Source organism: Schistocerca nitens, chromosome 1 (assembly GCF_023898315.1).
Source record: "Schistocerca nitens isolate TAMUIC-IGC-003100 chromosome 1, iqSchNite1.1, whole genome shotgun sequence".
Taxonomy (NCBI): Eukaryota; Metazoa; Arthropoda; class Insecta; order Orthoptera; family Acrididae; genus Schistocerca; species Schistocerca nitens.
The window spans coordinates 932656124-932673324 of record NC_064614.1 but is presented as its reverse complement, the minus strand read 5'-3'; the positions used below and the strand labels follow the sequence as shown (position 1 = coordinate 932673324).

General features: G+C 42.6%; 1 protein-coding gene and 1 long non-coding RNA gene across 2 annotated transcripts in view; one reads left to right on the top strand and one right to left on the bottom strand.

Annotated features, from left to right (window-relative positions):
* Positions 1 to 17201, top strand: part of LOC126193802 (DNA polymerase alpha subunit B) — a 94344-nt gene that overhangs the window by 44822 nt on the left and 32321 nt on the right. The window contains exon 2 of the mRNA XM_049932715.1: positions 8107 to 8332. Coding sequence (XP_049788672.1) covers positions 8107 to 8332 — 226 coding nt within the window. The remainder of the gene's footprint in view (positions 1 to 8106; positions 8333 to 17201) is intronic.
* LOC126193828 (uncharacterized) lies at positions 8930 to 13753 on the bottom strand. Its single transcript, XR_007538486.1, has 3 exons — positions 13583 to 13753; positions 13268 to 13485; positions 8930 to 9065 (listed from the first exon to the last, which is right to left on the bottom strand). It is a non-coding gene; the product is annotated as an uncharacterized LOC126193828 (long non-coding RNA).

Genomic DNA, 17201 nt, shown 5'->3' with positions numbered 1-17201 from the left:
CCATGAGAGAAGATAGTTTTACTAACTCTTCCAGATGACAGTCATTTCTCTCAAGTGAAGATTATTTGACTAAAATGGATGTTTTACTGGGGGATTTGGTATATCAAAGACTACAGAATGATCGTACAGAAAGAATAAGGTAGAAGACCCTTTCACGACTTTGGAAGAACTCCATTCTTTAAGAGTTGCTTAAAAAACTCCACCCTGTAGGTGCTCTTCACGTGAGATTATATGATTTACCTAAGGCTCACAAACACAGGATTCCTCAGTGTCAAATTTGTGCGCTCCTACATGTTTAGCTTCTGTTCTGAGCCCTCGCGTTAAAAAAATTTCGAATGAAGTGAATTTTATCTGGCACTTAATGCCTTTGTGTCTTGATCCATCAGACGTGCTTGTTAACTTTGATGTCCTCTCTTTTTACCCAGGTTTCTTGAATAGTTTCTATTGTTGAATGGTGAGAAACTTGATGATGAAACATGAGCCCCAGGAATTTCATTGTTTCAATGAATGGAAGAGCAAGAGGACCACAACGTACAGATGGTGGAAGCAACCAATAGCGGCCCCAAAAATTCATACAAACTGTTTCATCAGGGGAAAAACTAAAGCCACTGTTGAGACTCCATGAGTAAAGACGATCAAGGCATTACTGAAGATGCTGCTCAATGAGGTAGGTCCATGGAGAACTGCAACAGATGGCAAAATCAACGAAATGGGAGCCGGAAATGCCCAGCAGGAGACAAGCCATTATCGGGTTAAAGGTGATAACAAAGAGGACAATGCTCGTGATGGAGCCCTGAGGCACACCATTTTCCTGGATACAAGGCAAACCAACACCTACCTTGAAAACTCAGTGTTTTAAAAATTCCTGAAGGAAACAGACAGCCACAGAAGCCCCACGTGTATAGAACAGAGGATACCAGTCCTCCAGAGGATGTCTTAGGCTTTTTCCAACTTGGAAAACATGGCCACAGTCTGGGATTTCCGCAGAAAACCACTGACGACATGGGTGGACAAAGTGACGAGATGGTCAACTGCAGAACGGCGCATTCAAAATCCACACTGTGCAGCGGTTTGTAAATTGCAAGACTCAAGCCACTATACCAGCTGGACGTGAATCATACGTTCCACCACCTTGCAAAAACAGCTGGTGAGAGAAATAGGGTGATAGCTAGAAGGAAGGTGGGTGGTTTTTTGTGAGGGGGGGGGGGGGGCAGATAGCAACAGGATAGACATGCAACACGAAGGGAAAAGATGCTGCAAAGACCGGGTCCCCATGCTAGCCAAGCACAAACCCACTAAAGAGCAGCAAGCCCCCTGGGGGAGTTCGGAGATCACGCTGGCCAGGGAAGTTGCTGCATCAAGTTATATATGCAGACAAGGGAAAAAAGATCTGGTTTTTCCAGTAAAACACTTTTTTGTGAAAAATATACTTTTTCTGTGTTAGTGGCAGAACTGTAAAACCTATAAATCCTTTGAATGGTAAAGGTTTTATACACTGGCGTATAACTTCCCCTGGCACTTTAGGAAACAAAATGCATTAAAAATGTACTTTGTAAAAATCTTATATGCGCAGCAACATATATGCTGCATATTTTTGTATTACAAAAGTATCAACATGAATTCCACCAAACACAGAATGTTAGTTCCAAGGCATTAAATAGAGATTGCGATGCACTTTAATCAGTCAATCCTAGCTTACATCATGTGATCCCGCCAGAAAATGACAGCACATGTTCAGGACATAGGACATGTGATGTAGTAACCAATAGCACCATCATTGTCAAGTAGTGCGACATGCAAATAAGGAAAGTTAATGGTTTAATTTAATACACAAATACTGTAGTTACAAAAGCTAAGCTTGTACATATTATATTGGTCTTTTTCTGAGTGTTGTCCTTTAATATATTGTCACGTAGAAGACGGTGTAATTAGATGAATGATGAACACTAACTTCACTTAACGAAGGTTTATTCAGCACTTTCACATACAAGAGCGCGGAGCAAACTGCCTCCGGCCCGAACACGTAAAGTGTACATACAGATACAGAACATTCCAGTACAATGATTCTTGACATTTGTAGATACTTCTAGAATGTACTCAAACCGAATATAGAAATTAAAATTGTACAGTCCAGGTGAGTTTTGAACTCACGACCCTTCATGCAACAGTTTAGTATCATAACCACCACACCATGGTGCTACTCTGCTTCTTCTGCGACATTGCTCCCTCCTTAAGAGAAAAGCGTCTCGGTGTTACGTTGTCCTAGTCCAGGAACAAGGCATCAGTCTTGCATACTCGGACTCCTGATGACTGATCTTCTTAGAACTTCTTTTGCCACTACACTCTTTGTCACCTTTCCACTTGTTGCCTGTCGCTGGAGCTTTGAATTTACCCTGGGTTGCAGGATCCTTATAGGGCTTCATTTGAAGGATGTGGACCGTATCTCTGATTTTTCGTCGTCTTATGTCGGGATTGAAATCTTCAACTTGTAAGTAATATCAGACAACTGTCTTACAACTTTATAAGGTCCAAAGTAGCGCCTGAAGAGCTTCTCAGAGAGGCCAACCTTCCGAACAAGAGTGAAGATACAGACGAGGTCACCAGGCTGGTAGACAACAGGGCAATGGCTCGAGCCGTACCTTCGGCGATAATTTTCTTGAGCCTGCAGCATGTGGAGTTGAGCTAACTTCAGAGCTTCCTTGGCTCTGGTTAACACCTGGCTGATGTAGTCGTCATCAGGATGTAACTGAAACAGTGTGTCCATCGTTGTAGTCACCTCACACCCATACACCAGGAAAAATGGCGTAAATCTTGTGGTGCCTTGTTTGGTGGTGTTACAGGCTAACATCACAAAAGGTAGCACCTCATCCCAGTCGCTCTGCTCAATACTGACAAACATTGATAGCATGTCTGCCAAGGTCTTATTAAGGCATTCAGTAAGCCCGTTAGTTTGCGGATGGGAGGCAATCATCATGTGGTGAGTAATGTTGCATCGACAGTTTCTCTGTCACAAGATTAGATTGAAAACTTGCCCTCAATCTGTAATTAATGACCTTGGGGCACCGTGTTTTAATATGGTGTCTTCCACAATGAATTTGGCTACCTCGTATGCTTCGGCTGTTTTCACAGCTTTTGTACTGGCTTAGTGTGTCAGATAATCAGTGTTAACAATAATCCATCTATTGCCACTAGCATATGTTAGAAATTGTCCAAGGAGGTCAATCCCAACACGCTGAAAAGGCGTTTAGACTGGTGGAATTGGTACGAGTTGGCCAGGTGGTTTCTGAGGTACTGCCTTTCTCCTCTGGCACTCTTGACAGTACGACACAGTGACGGACACACTAATTAAACTCAGCCAGAAAAAATCTCGTGCAAATTCTATCGTATGTCTTAATAAATCCTAAACGTCCGGCCTCAGGCGTTTCATGGAATTTCTGTAGAACATCTAAGTGCATGTGTTTAGGAATCACTGGTAGCCACTTCTTTCCAAATGGATCAAGGTTTTTCTTGCAAAGTAATTCATTAACTACCTTAAATTCTCCTTTCACATCCTCTGACCGATTTAAGGCAAGCATAATTTGAGATATCTTGACGTCGTCCTGCTCAGCAGAGAGATCCTGGAGTGCTGCGAGGCAGTCACTATCTTCACCAAAGTCTTTATGGTCTTGCACAGGGTTTCTTGAGAGACAGTCGGCATCTTGGTGTTTTCTTCCACTTTCGTCCACTATGGTAATATCATACTCCTGAAGACTTAGTGCCCACCTGGCGAGCCGCCCTGTTGAATTCTAAGACCTGTCAACCAACAGAGTGAATTATGGCCTGTAACAACTGTCAATGGCCTTCCATAGAGATCCTGTCGAAACTTGCACATGGCCCAGATCACAGCAAGACATTCCCTTTCTTTAGTTTCTCTCTGCTTTTGTAAGGGTCCTAGAAGCATAGGCTATAACCTTCTCTTTTCCATCCGAAATTTGCTGTGATCTGTTGTATAGGAAACTTCCTTGGTCCTCCCTTGTGTCTTACCTGGCGGCCTGCTGTATGCAGTCCCTCAGTGTCCTGTGTGTACTCGGTGGTACTACCATGGGAGCAGACTGAACCACTTCTCCATGTGTACCGGTCTGTTGTCCGTTCAAAACTCGACCATAGATGTTTCGTTTATGCATCTCCACGTCCACCCTCTTTTGCTCTCTCAATACTATCCACCACTGTGGCATCTGTTTGGCCACTGGCACCTTTTACAGTAGCCCAGTTGAGGAACCGTATGCAGAAGCTGGCGAACTACCGCTGTGACTTGCTCCTCAGCAGGTATGCATGCCGTTTGTCTGCCATGCATTGCCATCCACCCAATGCCTCCGATGACTCCTTTGGTCGCCAGTATGGGGTGTGTCCCTCTTCTCTGTTACCTCCTTGAGTTCGCTTTTGGCTCTTGCTCCAGCAGCTTAACTTCACGCTACCTGCCACTTTCCTGCGGGGTGTTAACCCTTCACCATCTTGGCTTCGTGCGGCGGCCCTTGTTCACCTTGGCCTTCGTTCTCTCCAGTGTTGCTCTATCACCTTCAATTTCACTACTTTCTCACGGAACTTAGCAATAGTACCTTCGTGTACACTGATGGTTCTAGGACTGACCATGGTGCTGGGTATGCTTTCGCCACTGGCACCGACAATTTTGGTATAAGCTTCTAGAACACTGCTCAGCATTTACAGCAGAGCTCTTTGCCCTGTATCAGGTCATGTAGTACATCTGGTGACAGGCTTTTCAGTTGAGTTACCTGCTCCGACTCTCTGTGCCCTCAAAGCCTCTGTCTGCTGTACACTGTCGATCCCTTAGTGCAACGGGTGTAGGAAAGCTATCACTTGCTCATTCTTCATGGAGCCCCTGTGATGCTTATGTGGGTTTTGGTCATCTGTCTGACAGGAAATGAGGCCACTGATGAGGGTGCCAAGACTGCAGTCCTCGTACCTCAGACCGCTAGTTCTTCCATTCCCTCAGTTTATCTCTGTGTTGCCATCTGTCAGCAGATGCTTTCACTTTGGCATGACTACTGGTCCTCCCTTCATGGGAACAAGCTCTGGATTATTCAGCCTCTGCCATTGGCTTGGACGACCTCCTCCTGGCCCTCTCGCCATGAGGAGATCTTTTTAGCTAGGTTGTGTATTGGGCACGTGTCTTTTTTAGCCATCACCATTTATTAAGTGGTGTTCCCTCACCACTTTGTGTTTATTGCCCTCAACCTTTGACGGTCCACAGTTTCCTGACGGAATGCCCTTTTTTAACCACTTACGATCTAATTTGTGTTTGCTGTGTGAGCTATTGGCCATTTTAGTGAATGACATACAGCCAGTCAACATAGTTTTAATTTTTATCTGTCTTAGCAATATGGTGAAGGACATTTAATCTTTAGTTCAAGGCCCCTGTTTCTCTAGGGCGTATTTTATAAACCTTTCTCCACATCCCTGTTTTTAGCTGTCTTCTCTTCCGTCACTTCGGATTAATGTGTAGTTGATTTTAACACTTTTTTGTTCCTTTTGTGTTCTACAATTCTGTCATGGGTGCATATGACCCTAGTTGTTTTTGCACCCTAAAACAAATAAAAAAAGATCTCCGAACTTGTCTTCAGTCAATCGTGTGTGATGTGATGGGACAAGAACTGACTTGTGCAACCCATCACCCAACAACTCTTACAGAACTACATGAACATGTCAAGCATGGCATAACATATCCCAGGACAGTATTCACAATCTATAGAATTGGGTGAATGCCAGTTAGCACCTGCATTGCCACTTGTAGAGGTTACACCATGTACTAGTATAGGTGTTTCTCTATCGCCTGATACCTGGTACCTCAGAACCGCTTGTGTTATTGATCTGTAAATGTAATCATTTCATTACTACATGTGCACTGTTGCAACAATAAATCTTGAGTGAACTGGAGATCTCTGAAAGGTGTACTGATTCTCATTATCCGGCAATGGTATTTTCTAATTTCCTTTACTGTCTTGTTCCCTCACTGTAATCCACTTTTCCACCCACTTCTTTTTCTCCCTGGCCACTTTTTGTGATTCTAGAATGAGATTTTCACTCTGCAGCGGAGTGTGCGCTGATATGAAACTTCCTGGCAGATTAAAACTGTGTGCCCGACCGAGACTTGAACTCGGGACCTTTGCCTTTCGCGGGCAAGCGCTCTACCATCTGAGCTACCGAAGCACGACTCACGCCCGGTCTCACAGCTTTACTTCTGCCAGTATCTCGTCTCCTACCTTCCAAACTTTACAGAAGCTCTCCTGCAAACCTTGCAGGACTAGCACTCCTGAAAGAAAGGATATTGCGGAGACATGGCTTAGCCACAGCCTGGGGGATGTTTCCAGAATGAGATTTTCACTCTGCAGCGGAGTGTGCGCTGATATGAAACTTCCTGGCAGATTAAAACTGTGTGCCCGACCGAGACTTGAACTCGGGACCTTTGCCTTTCGCGGGCAAGCGCTCTACCATCTGAGCTACCGAAGCACGACTCAGCCCGGTCTCACAGCTTTACTTCTGCCAGTATCTCGTCTCCTACCTTCCAAACTTTACAGAAGCTCTCCTGCAAACCTTGCAGGACTAGCACTCCTGAAAGAAAGGATATTGCGGAGACATGGCTTAGCCACAGTCTGGGGGATGTTTCCAGAATGAGATTTTCACTCTGGCAGAAGTAAAGCTGTGAGACCGGGCTTGAGTCGTGCTTCGGTAGCTCAGATGGTAGAGCGCTTGCCCGCAAAAGGCAAAGGTCCCGAGTTCGAGTCTTGGTCGGGCACACAGTTTTAATCTGCCAGGTAGTTTTGTGATTCTGTTTCTCACTTTATATTCTTCCTTTAAGACAATGTGAAGGGACCAACAGTTTACGGTTGTTGTAGCTGAGATTGTACAAACCAGATTTTTGCTCTTTTTAGTAAAAATTTCGCATGTAAATTTTAGGCTGCCATAGAGTTAACACTTCAAAAAGAAGCAGAAATAAAGTACGTCTACGGTATTTGTGGAGAGCGCCTAAAGAGGAACTTTTCTTATGTTTATGCAGTATGTACAGCAATAAAATGCCAGCAAAATGTAAAAACCTTGAGTAATTGAAGGAAGTAGCCACAATGTAAACTTTCAATAATGCTGTACATAGTATTGGAGAATGAAAGTAATAAAGTGTTGAGCATGTTAAAAACTTACTGTAAGTTCAGTATACTAATAATAGTCATGAATGACACAACTTCATTCCAGTTACTGTATTACAAAGCTTAACAGCAACAAAATGAAAAGACAGTTCCATATACATAAAATTCATGGAGACCTACGTTTTCTTCTGTTTGTCTTTTAATATGTTGTACAAAGGTGATGTACTGTACCTAACACATTAAAAATATCCAAAATACGTAACCACAAAATGTCAGTAACAAATATACGATTATCCTACTTCTGAGCATTGGAAAAATAGCACACTGAAATATGATTTTCTAATTTTCTACAATCACAGCAGAGACAGTGCTGTAACATATATTACAGTATACTGTTCCACTTAAGACGATCAGTTGCTTTTGTTTGTTTTTTGCATTTACACAAACAAAAATTAACATTGGATGTTAAAACAGATATAATTCTCTGAATATGTAATAAAAGAATCTGTCGTTCAGATGATGTGGCACAGTAGGCGATATTGTACCAAGTAATTTTTTAAGTATAGTGTTTACATAGGATTTAGATAGGACAGTTAGATTTCGCTGTTATAGCCCACAAATCGTTAGAAATGCCATTGCTATAAACGGTATTGGCTGTATATTCTAAATGTCTGTTGTTCCTCAAAACTGCTTCGTCAGAATTCTACCATGGTATCTCCTCCTGTTACCACCCAAAGATGCATCTCTTTCAGAATCCTATTGATGGAGCAGTATTTAATTGGTTTTTACTACTCCACAAGGGCACGTAATTAGGTAATCTTGTTAACTGTCTGGTTTTCACATTGATTTTGGACCCAAGGAACAGTTTGTCATTTATTAATTTTCGGGCCATTTCCCCCCCAGATTTGATGTGGCTGTGCTTATTCTGACATAGTAGGTAATGGTGTTCCTGTATTTTCTGACGTTCCAGGTCTCGAACTATGCAGTACCTACAACTTGAGCGAAGATGACCTGTTGGAAACATGGATGGCTTATGCTGTTTCAAATATTGGAGATGCGGATCCAACTGTGGATATGTTAAATCAGATGGAGCGAAAAGAACTTGCAAAAAGCATAGGAACTTCTGCTACTACTTCTCAAAATAGCAGCAAAAAATCCAGTCTGATGGTTTACAATGTGTCATTACCAGAAAACACGTATCCTTTACTGGTTTTTCGTTCATTCAGTTTGAAGTGTAAGATAACGCACATGCTCACTAGTTTATAAAAATACAACGTGCATGGGAAGAGAAAATCCTTAGATCTTAACAAATTATTTAAAATAAGTAACAGTAGTAAAGTTGGCTCCCACTTTTTCTGCTGTGTGGTCAGTATTACCTACTTTTAACAGTAATGGCAATTAGTGGATGAAGCAGTATGTAAACTAGGAAAAGGCAGCTTCTCAATCTGTAATTTAGTACACTTAATACTCAAACTTTAGTAATTTAGTACACATTTGAGCGGTAGATCAGTAAAACATTCTTATGCATTGCTGATTTTTGCTGACATTTTCTTGGTTTCCAATATGTTGAGTACTTTTCCTGCTACTGGTTGCTAGGAATTCAACTGTCAGTCTGTCAGTGTTCAACTTACATAGATGAAATGTTAGCTACAGTCACATGACTGTCATTACTTCATGTGCCACAGATCACATCAAGGAATGAATGTGGAAAAATTCGTGCTATAAGGTAACAAATAAAGACAGCTGTTAGAAAATGCATAAATAATGATATGAATTATTTTTTGCTTTTCATACTACATTTAACATTGTAAAATTAGCAAGAAAGTTGCTACTTAACTGTGTGTCTTCTTATACTGAATAGATGCTGGTTATTTCCTGCTAACTTAATATTTTCTTGATTACACTACTGGTCATCATGGGTAACTTGCCCTGTGTACAATAAGAAAAGATGTCTTCAACAATAGGTATTGCTACGTGTACAGTAAACATGAATCTTAAATACCAGTACTTAAATTTAGCTACTTGGGTTAATTTGCAGTAATACTAGTAAGACCTGTATTCACAGTGAAAGATGCTCGCCAAAAAAGAATTCAGAACAGTGCCTGTTCACAAAGATTTACAGAGTATTTTCCGTATTAGAGCTTTCTTAGAAGTAGTTGCAATTTCACATGCAACAAAAATTTCGCCTCAGAAAGTGGCATTATTGTCCAAAACTGGAGTGGTGCCGTCCACTGTTGTTTCCACAAGCCACAGTGAAATCCTACTGGCAATCTTTTTCAATACGGCTTCAGTTATACAGATAGTAGAGATGTATCAAGAGGTAAAGAGGTGGAATAGGAAATAAATATTGGCTAATCATGTCTTATCCAATAATAAAATTTCACTTAATAGTTAATAAACTATTTAGTTTTGGATAGTTTATTTTTTGCTATATTAACAAGAGTTTGTCAACAGAAATTATCGTGCCATTGGTGTATTGAAAGATCTTTTCAGAGGCCAGTTTACAGTGCTTGAAGAACATTCATTACCAGATTATGCTCTCATTACCAGAATCTGAACAAACTATTGGACTAACAAATCTGTACATAATATTGTGGGATAGGATAAGCCTGTGACCATACTGGAGTGAGTGGATAGTGAGGTCTTGCACTGGGTCTGCCACAGGGATATAATCACTGTGGCAAGGAGTTTGGAGTGGGAATGGCAATGATGATGATGATGATGATGATGATGATGATGATGATGATGATGATGATGATGATGATGATGACACAAACACCCAGTCCCTGGACAGAGAAAATCTCCAACCTGGCCGGGAATCGAACTCTGGACCCCGTGATCTAGGGGCAGCAACGCTAGCCACTAGACCACGAGCTGTGGACACGAAAGGCATAGGGATGGACTAGAATGCCGTGTTGGTTGGGTGGGTGATGGAGTGCAGTTTTGGGGGAGATGGGTAGGATCTTGGGTAGGTTGTCCCTCATTTCAGGGTATGATGATGGGTAATCAGTCCTGGTGAAGGGTATGGTGAAGCTTTTCGAGTTCAGGATGATATCTTGTAATGGCGGGTGGGGATGCTCCATTGTAGCAGCCTTATTCACTTGTCAGATGATACAAGCCTCTTATTTGTTAGTTGCATAAATTTATTGAGAATTTGTAAGAGAAATGACACTTGTAACTGTGACCAGCTTTGTAATAGAAATGTAGAAAGGAAAGTCCATGATTTTGTTAGTGTGTATTTTATTATTATGCCATGGTTAAGAGTACAGTAATAACAAATTAAATGTTCACACATCTTGCACAAATTTTAATAATTTTTCTTATACATAAAAGAATGTGACATAAACATTTCTGAAAGTGTGATCTATGATGTGTGTCACTGTACAAAACCATTGCAATTTGATTTTTCTGCTGCTCTCTAAAAATCATTCTTTCGTGTTTGGTGTGGCATCTGGTAAAAACCTAGATTGATTGTGGGTGTGGCGAAATGCAGGAGCAGTTGAAAGATGCTAGTTGACAATGGAAGGCAAGTGGCTTCATAAAGTTAAAGGGACTAATTTTTTCGGGCATGGAAAATGGTTGCGCCTCTTAAGTGATGCACCGGGATCTGGTTTCTTCTACATGCTACAGCTTGAGTGGCATGTGGAAACACTTCTTCGTTATTATCAACCAATACCATTAATATGTAAATGTACTGTAATCTATGTATAAAAAAAGCACATATTGTAGAAAAAACATTGTGCGTGTGCGCGTGCGCTTATTACCACTAATCCCTGAGTGACCAGGTATCCACAGTAGGTTCACCCTATTGCTTTCCCCTAGTTCCATAAGGACTTTGTGGCATTCTGCCACGATCTTTGATCTTGTTGCAGAGGCTGCCAGTGCTTTCAGGGCTGCTTGGCTGTTTCAATCAATGAAAATGCTATGACCTCTGTAGCACCTACACAAATTCTCCTCCACGCACACCCTGATAGTACATATTTCTGCTGGAAACACAGTGGCCATCTTCCTTAGAGAGATTACACTCTCCAGCCTTGACTGCACCCCGTATACCTGGCCCCAATGCCTTGGCCTATCTTCGAACCGTCAATGAATCAGACTAAGTCCTCAGTACAGTGTTGAAATTTGTTCTCCCAGAGCTCTCTACTTTCAGTTACTATATATAAAGCAGCTGGGAGTTGTTATATAGTCAGCCGGCATTTCCCCAACCATACCCATGTCTACCTCAATCAGTATTTCAGTGTGAGAACGTGGATACCCCACTGAGTTCCAGTTTTTTAAACTATGTGTTCCAGCTGCTGCCTCCATTTTTACCCACAGGTGTAATGGGGACATGTCCCACATGGTTTACATCCCAGCAGTGGGTGCGCTGCTAATTCCGCATGTAATGGCTAAGCAGGCCAATCTCTGCACCTTAGCTAGCTCCTTAGCTGCTACTTGCTGTTCCACCGGTTTCCACCACACTGTAGCCCCATAAGTGATCACAGGTCTTACTACTGTGGTGTATACCCAGCACATACTCTTGGGCTTAAGCCCCAGTTTTTACCACAAGCTCTCCTGGTACTCATTAGACTACCTTTTGCTTTGGAACAGGTGCTCCTTCGTGAGGGGTCCACAATATTTCTCATTCGGGGTTACCCCTAGATATTTCAATATCCCCATCACTGGCTGAGCTTCATCGAGAAGCTTGAGATTCCAATATGTGTTTTGGATCTGCTTCCTCATGAATAATAATACAACAGTCTTCTTAGGAATGACCCTTAGATCCTGTTTCCTGCACCAATTTTGCACAATGTTCAATGCTCCTTGTGCCATAGCACTTACTGTACTTAAAAATTTGCCAAGTATTTCTGTGACAAGATGGAGTATCTCTGGCAAAAGTACTGTCTAGAGTTTAATTCTACAATGAGTTCATTCACCACAAGGCTCCAAAGTAGAGGGGACAGGACCCCTCTTTACTCTGGTGGTGTTGATTAACATTTTTCGTTGCATCATGGTGGCTTGTATCTTTCTACCACTAAGCATGGCTCTAATCCAACTGCAAATGGTGGTCTCCAATCCATGCAGCTCTGCTGCCGTAACCATGGATTTGAAGGTTGTGTTGCTAGAAGCCCCTTCGATGTCCAAGAAGGTGCAGAGGGCTATTTCCTGAAAGTGTAGTGGTTTCTCCACCTTCCCAACTATTTTTCTTGTTGGTATGCATGTTGGTTTATGTGTAGAGGGATCCTAGTTAACCCCCTCTTCCTAACATACATGTTGACCAATTCTTGTAACGTTTTAAGAAGTAAGGTGGACAGGCTGGTCTCATATCCTTGGTCTTGATATGATCAGTTCTCCCTGACTTTGGAATGAAGACAACCTTCACTGCCCTCCAGATGTTAGGAATGATTCCTGCTGCTAGGCTAACTCTAAATAACCTGCATAGAAATCTTATTAAGTTCACTTCTGCTTGTTGCAGGAGCACTGAAAAGATTTCATCTGGGCCAGGTGACTTGAATAGTTAGAATGTTCCCACCACCCATTGGATTTTCCTATGTTCAGCACATTCTCTGGCAGGTTTCCAGTTCTCCCTTCGAATACCTGAAAACTGATACCTTGTCCTGGCCTATGTTGTCTGTGAGAGTACATTGAGGAAAATGAGTCTTGAGGAGTAGTTAGATTAAACAGTCTTCATACCTGTTTCCTCTGTGATTCCATGTTGTTGTTTAACCAAGATACTTTCCTTTTCATGCACTTCTTGGAGATAGAGCAGTTGTCATGGTATGAGGTCATGATGGCAGAGGTCACTGCCTCTGCTTCCTCCTCAAACTCTACTGGATTCCTTATTGAAGTACTGACTTCCGATGGGCTTGAGTCGAGGTCCTTCCTGTACACTTCCCATTCCGTTTTCCTGGCATTTCTTAGGACATGGTCTGTCTGATGCCAATTTCAACCTCAAGCTTAATATACATGTGGTCTGATGAGGACGTCTCCAAAGCCACATGCCATTGTTTGACATAACCTTCAGTTCCACTTTGATGGGTAGTTATGTCAGTTACCTCTTTCCTTATTATATAGCTAAATGTAGATTCCTTGCTCCTATTGAGGATCTCTTAAGTTATTAGCTAGAAGAAGTTCTATAAGGTACTCACCTCTACTGTTGGTGTTGGTGCTGCTCCGCACTAAGTAGTGGGCATTAGCATCGCATCCAATGAATAGTTGCTCGTCCTGTTGTGCGCAGGCTTCAGTCAGTCTCCTCACCTCCTGAGAAGGAGCAGCTCTGTCCCCGTAAGGAAAGTATTCCAAGGCCATTACAAACTCCCTTGTGATACCTTCCTTACATTGCCGCATCCTAATGGTCACTAAGTCCCTAGAACAAAAGTCCGCCATTGGCATGAAGAAGATTACATTTTTTACATAAATGGACGTTTTGGAGTTTCTTATATTTCTAGCCTAAACCAGCTTACCTCCAGTGATGCCGAGGTCCAGTACACCCCCTTTATATGCACAGGTTTCCTGAATCGGCCACGTCCACTTCTTGTCCTCCATTTTCCCAGAAGACGATTCAGGGCAGCAGTGGCCCATTTACTGCGTTGCAGATTTATCTACAGCACATTCCAGGCTCCATCTTGCCACCATTGTCGCTTCTGATGTCTTTGATTACCCTAACAGCAACCTGTGAGAACCCGAAGAATAGTCTCAGGTCTTGCTCCTGCGTTGCCTTCAGGGGCTTCTCTCCAACTTCTAAAAGAGTTTGGCCGTTTGGTGCAACCTTTGGTTTGATTATCTTCCAATCCTCTGTCAAGTCTTTCAGGTTTTGAGACCCTATTTTCTCAGAGTCACTGAGGTTTTGGCACACACATTAATATCTTTGCAGTCTTGAAGAGCTCAGCCGCTGTCTCTACCAGCAGCTTCACATCCTCCCAGGTGATATTAGGGGCTGGATCCTGGACCAACATCCCCCACATCTTCTCAAAGAGCGACATCTGCACGAGCTGCTCCTGCTGCGAGGTGATCTTGACCAGTGGATAGCCTTGCTGGATAATTGCCATCCTAAAAACAGAGACTGCAGTACTATAGGTCTGTTTCCCTGTATCTTGCCTCGGCTTTTTCTGGATACGCTTATCCTGAGAAGTGGGAGTCTTGGATTCCTCCCTTGTTTTCTTACTGCCTGCCCTCAATGTAGAAGGGGTTTGTACACCCCCTTCGCCCAAGGACAACATTTTCTTGGAGATCTTGGGCTCAATCCCTTTTAGTTCCCTCCACTTTTGTTTAGGAAGCCACTCCTTTCCTTCTTTTAGCTTTTGTTATCTAAGAAGTTCCCTCATCTGAGCCCCAGACAAGTGTTTGATCTTAATCTGTTCCAACTTCTTAGTAACCATTCCCAGTTCTTGAACAGGTCTGCCCCCCTGTTCAGCTGAGGGGATGTTTTCCACAGGTTCCAGCCCTGATGTTTTGGTGTCTGAGGTCTCAACTTGCCCCTCAGTATTGCTACTTTATTTCGTGTCCATTTTGGTCCTACGAGAGTTGTGGTTCTAATCGGTCCACACCACGGAAACCTCATGCAGTGCAAGGCTAATTACTCGGAGGTCGCCTGGTATCTCTGACGCTCCGTTCACGACATGTCTTCCATGTGCCACACACCCCTTGGCACGGATTGCGTCACTGCTTGGGTTGGGTATTGAGGAGTTGGGAAAGGACAAGGAATGGATGTGGGATGGCAAGTCATTGTGGGACACACTTAGTCCGGTCCATCGGCCAAGACCTTACCGACCGTAGGTTCCCACAACCGGCTTAGCCCTCAGCTTCACATGAGCTCACAAGCCTCTCCACCCACATGGACAGTGCTACTTCAAGGTGGTGTCCCCTGGAGAGGAAACCTAGTAGGACTGCAAGAATTTCGCTCAGTGTTTCACGTACAAGGAAAAATCACCAATTTGACCTTGTATTTTAAGGATAAAAAGCACAGATATGACATCAGCCCTAGTAATCGATTCTGTGCGAAAATTTGTGGTATTTTATGTACCTTATGCATTTATGCCCTTCTTAAAGTTCGTGCACTTGCGCACTTGTGCACTTGTCACTTTCTCCACCACACTGTGTCCGCTTAATGCCAGAGTGCGAAGTACTGTGCAGTGGATTGGGGGAGAGGTTTGTAGTCAGTGAACCAACAAGTAATAGTGTGACATCTCTAGGAGTGATCAGGTATGAATATCAAATTGCAACATTTAAATGGGTAGAGCTACTGTAAGCTGTCACTGGCATGTATCATTATATGAGACTATTTGACTAACTTTTATAAAAGCTGAAGGGATTTATTTTTCGCTATTCTCTATATATTGCAATTACACTGGAGATATATTAGACAACTTCACAAAGGAAGACGTGCTAGGTATAGAACAAAATAGTTGATTGATTTTCAGTGCAGTAAAGAGACTGCCCTTTCACCAGTCACATTCGTCGAATTGTGCCATTGGTGCAATGGGACAAGGATGTGAAAGTGAGGAAGTAGGTGATGATGCTTTGATGATGTAATATCATTGGCTACCACATTACCCTTGTCCATAACAGAGGAGTATGTGAAACGAGTTGCCACCTTTTAGATAAGTCTAAAGAAGAGGCATCTGTCTTTCAGGATCATCAAGAGAAACTTTGAATTATTAAAACTAAGCAGATCTGGAGTAGATACCTCGAATGCCAGAGTACACATCAACAAAAGCTTTCAATGGTAAACACAGGTCATCTAGATAAATTTAATAGTACATTCAAGAAAAAGATAATCCACAATGTTAATATACAGCAGTGCGGTAGTTAAGCAGCAGTGAAGGTGGGAGGAAAATGTTTAAAGGATCTGCTGGGTGGATGTAAACTTTCAAGAAGAAACAGTACAGTTGCAGAAAAAAGAGGCATAGTTCTTTACACACACCTTTAAGATTTTGCACAGTGTTTTACTTAATTCGATGCAGTGTAGTAACTATGGCATATAACAAAAAGAAATTGTCCCTTATCAAGCAAAGAGCAAAAATATCTTTTTTTACCTAATAGTTTTGAAAAATCAGATAAGTATTTATATCGGCCACAAATCTCTTACCACAGGCACTGGAATTTGGTGAGCCAGTACAGCCACAACGAAAGCTGTGTGCAGCATGGAATGCAGAGAGCTTGTCTGCAGCAGTGAAAGGGTTAAAGTTACATAAATTTGCACGAGTTGCCCTATTCTTCAGTAGGAGGGCATATGACCCTTCATATTTTCTGTGGAACAAAAAAGTCTGCAGGAATTACTTCTAATGTCTTGTGGAATGGAATGATATCTTCTGATCGGTATAAACTCACTAAGCAAAATATTAGTCACTTCCTTCAAAGGGCCCCTCAGGGGCTCTGAATTAGTTTGCTGAGTACGGGCTTGGCGACCCTGGGGTTCCTGAGCTGGGGACTGGTAAGTGCTGCCAGCCCTCTGTCACTGTAAGCTCTGGGCATACTTCAGTGACCACCATAGAATATTGTGTGTTTCGGAGAAAGTGGTCTTGGTTTCACTGCCTGGACCGTGATGAAGGTACACACCTCTATTAAAAAAAATCCTCAACCTCAATGTGTGCTATGGGCTGATGAGGTGAATGGTTATTGAGGTAAAACACCTGACACCTCCAATTGTATAAAGCTTGCTCAGGCATTCAGGGCTCTGCGTGGGTCGATGGTTGATTCCCTAGCGTCTCGTGGGATCCCTATGGAACGGTCTCATCAAACTTCTACTGACGGGATGGGTGTATCGTCAGGCAGTACCGTACCTGCACTCTCTCCACAAAGAGAGTTCAATTGGTCAGTCCTCCCGAAAATGTCTCAGAATAGTAGTAACAGGGCATTAGTGTGCCTTAACACTTTCATTGTAGTCAAGCAAATGTTGATCTTTTAGATCATCTCCCATTTCTATGTTCACAAGGCATTGGAAGGTATTGCTGGGCTCTGAAAGTCATCAAATGACTTCGTAAGGGAACACTTTTACTTGAAACTGTTAATTCTAACCAGATATCTAAGCTTCTGGGATGTAAGGCCTTAGGTGACTACCCAGTTGAGGCTGAGTTGCACAAC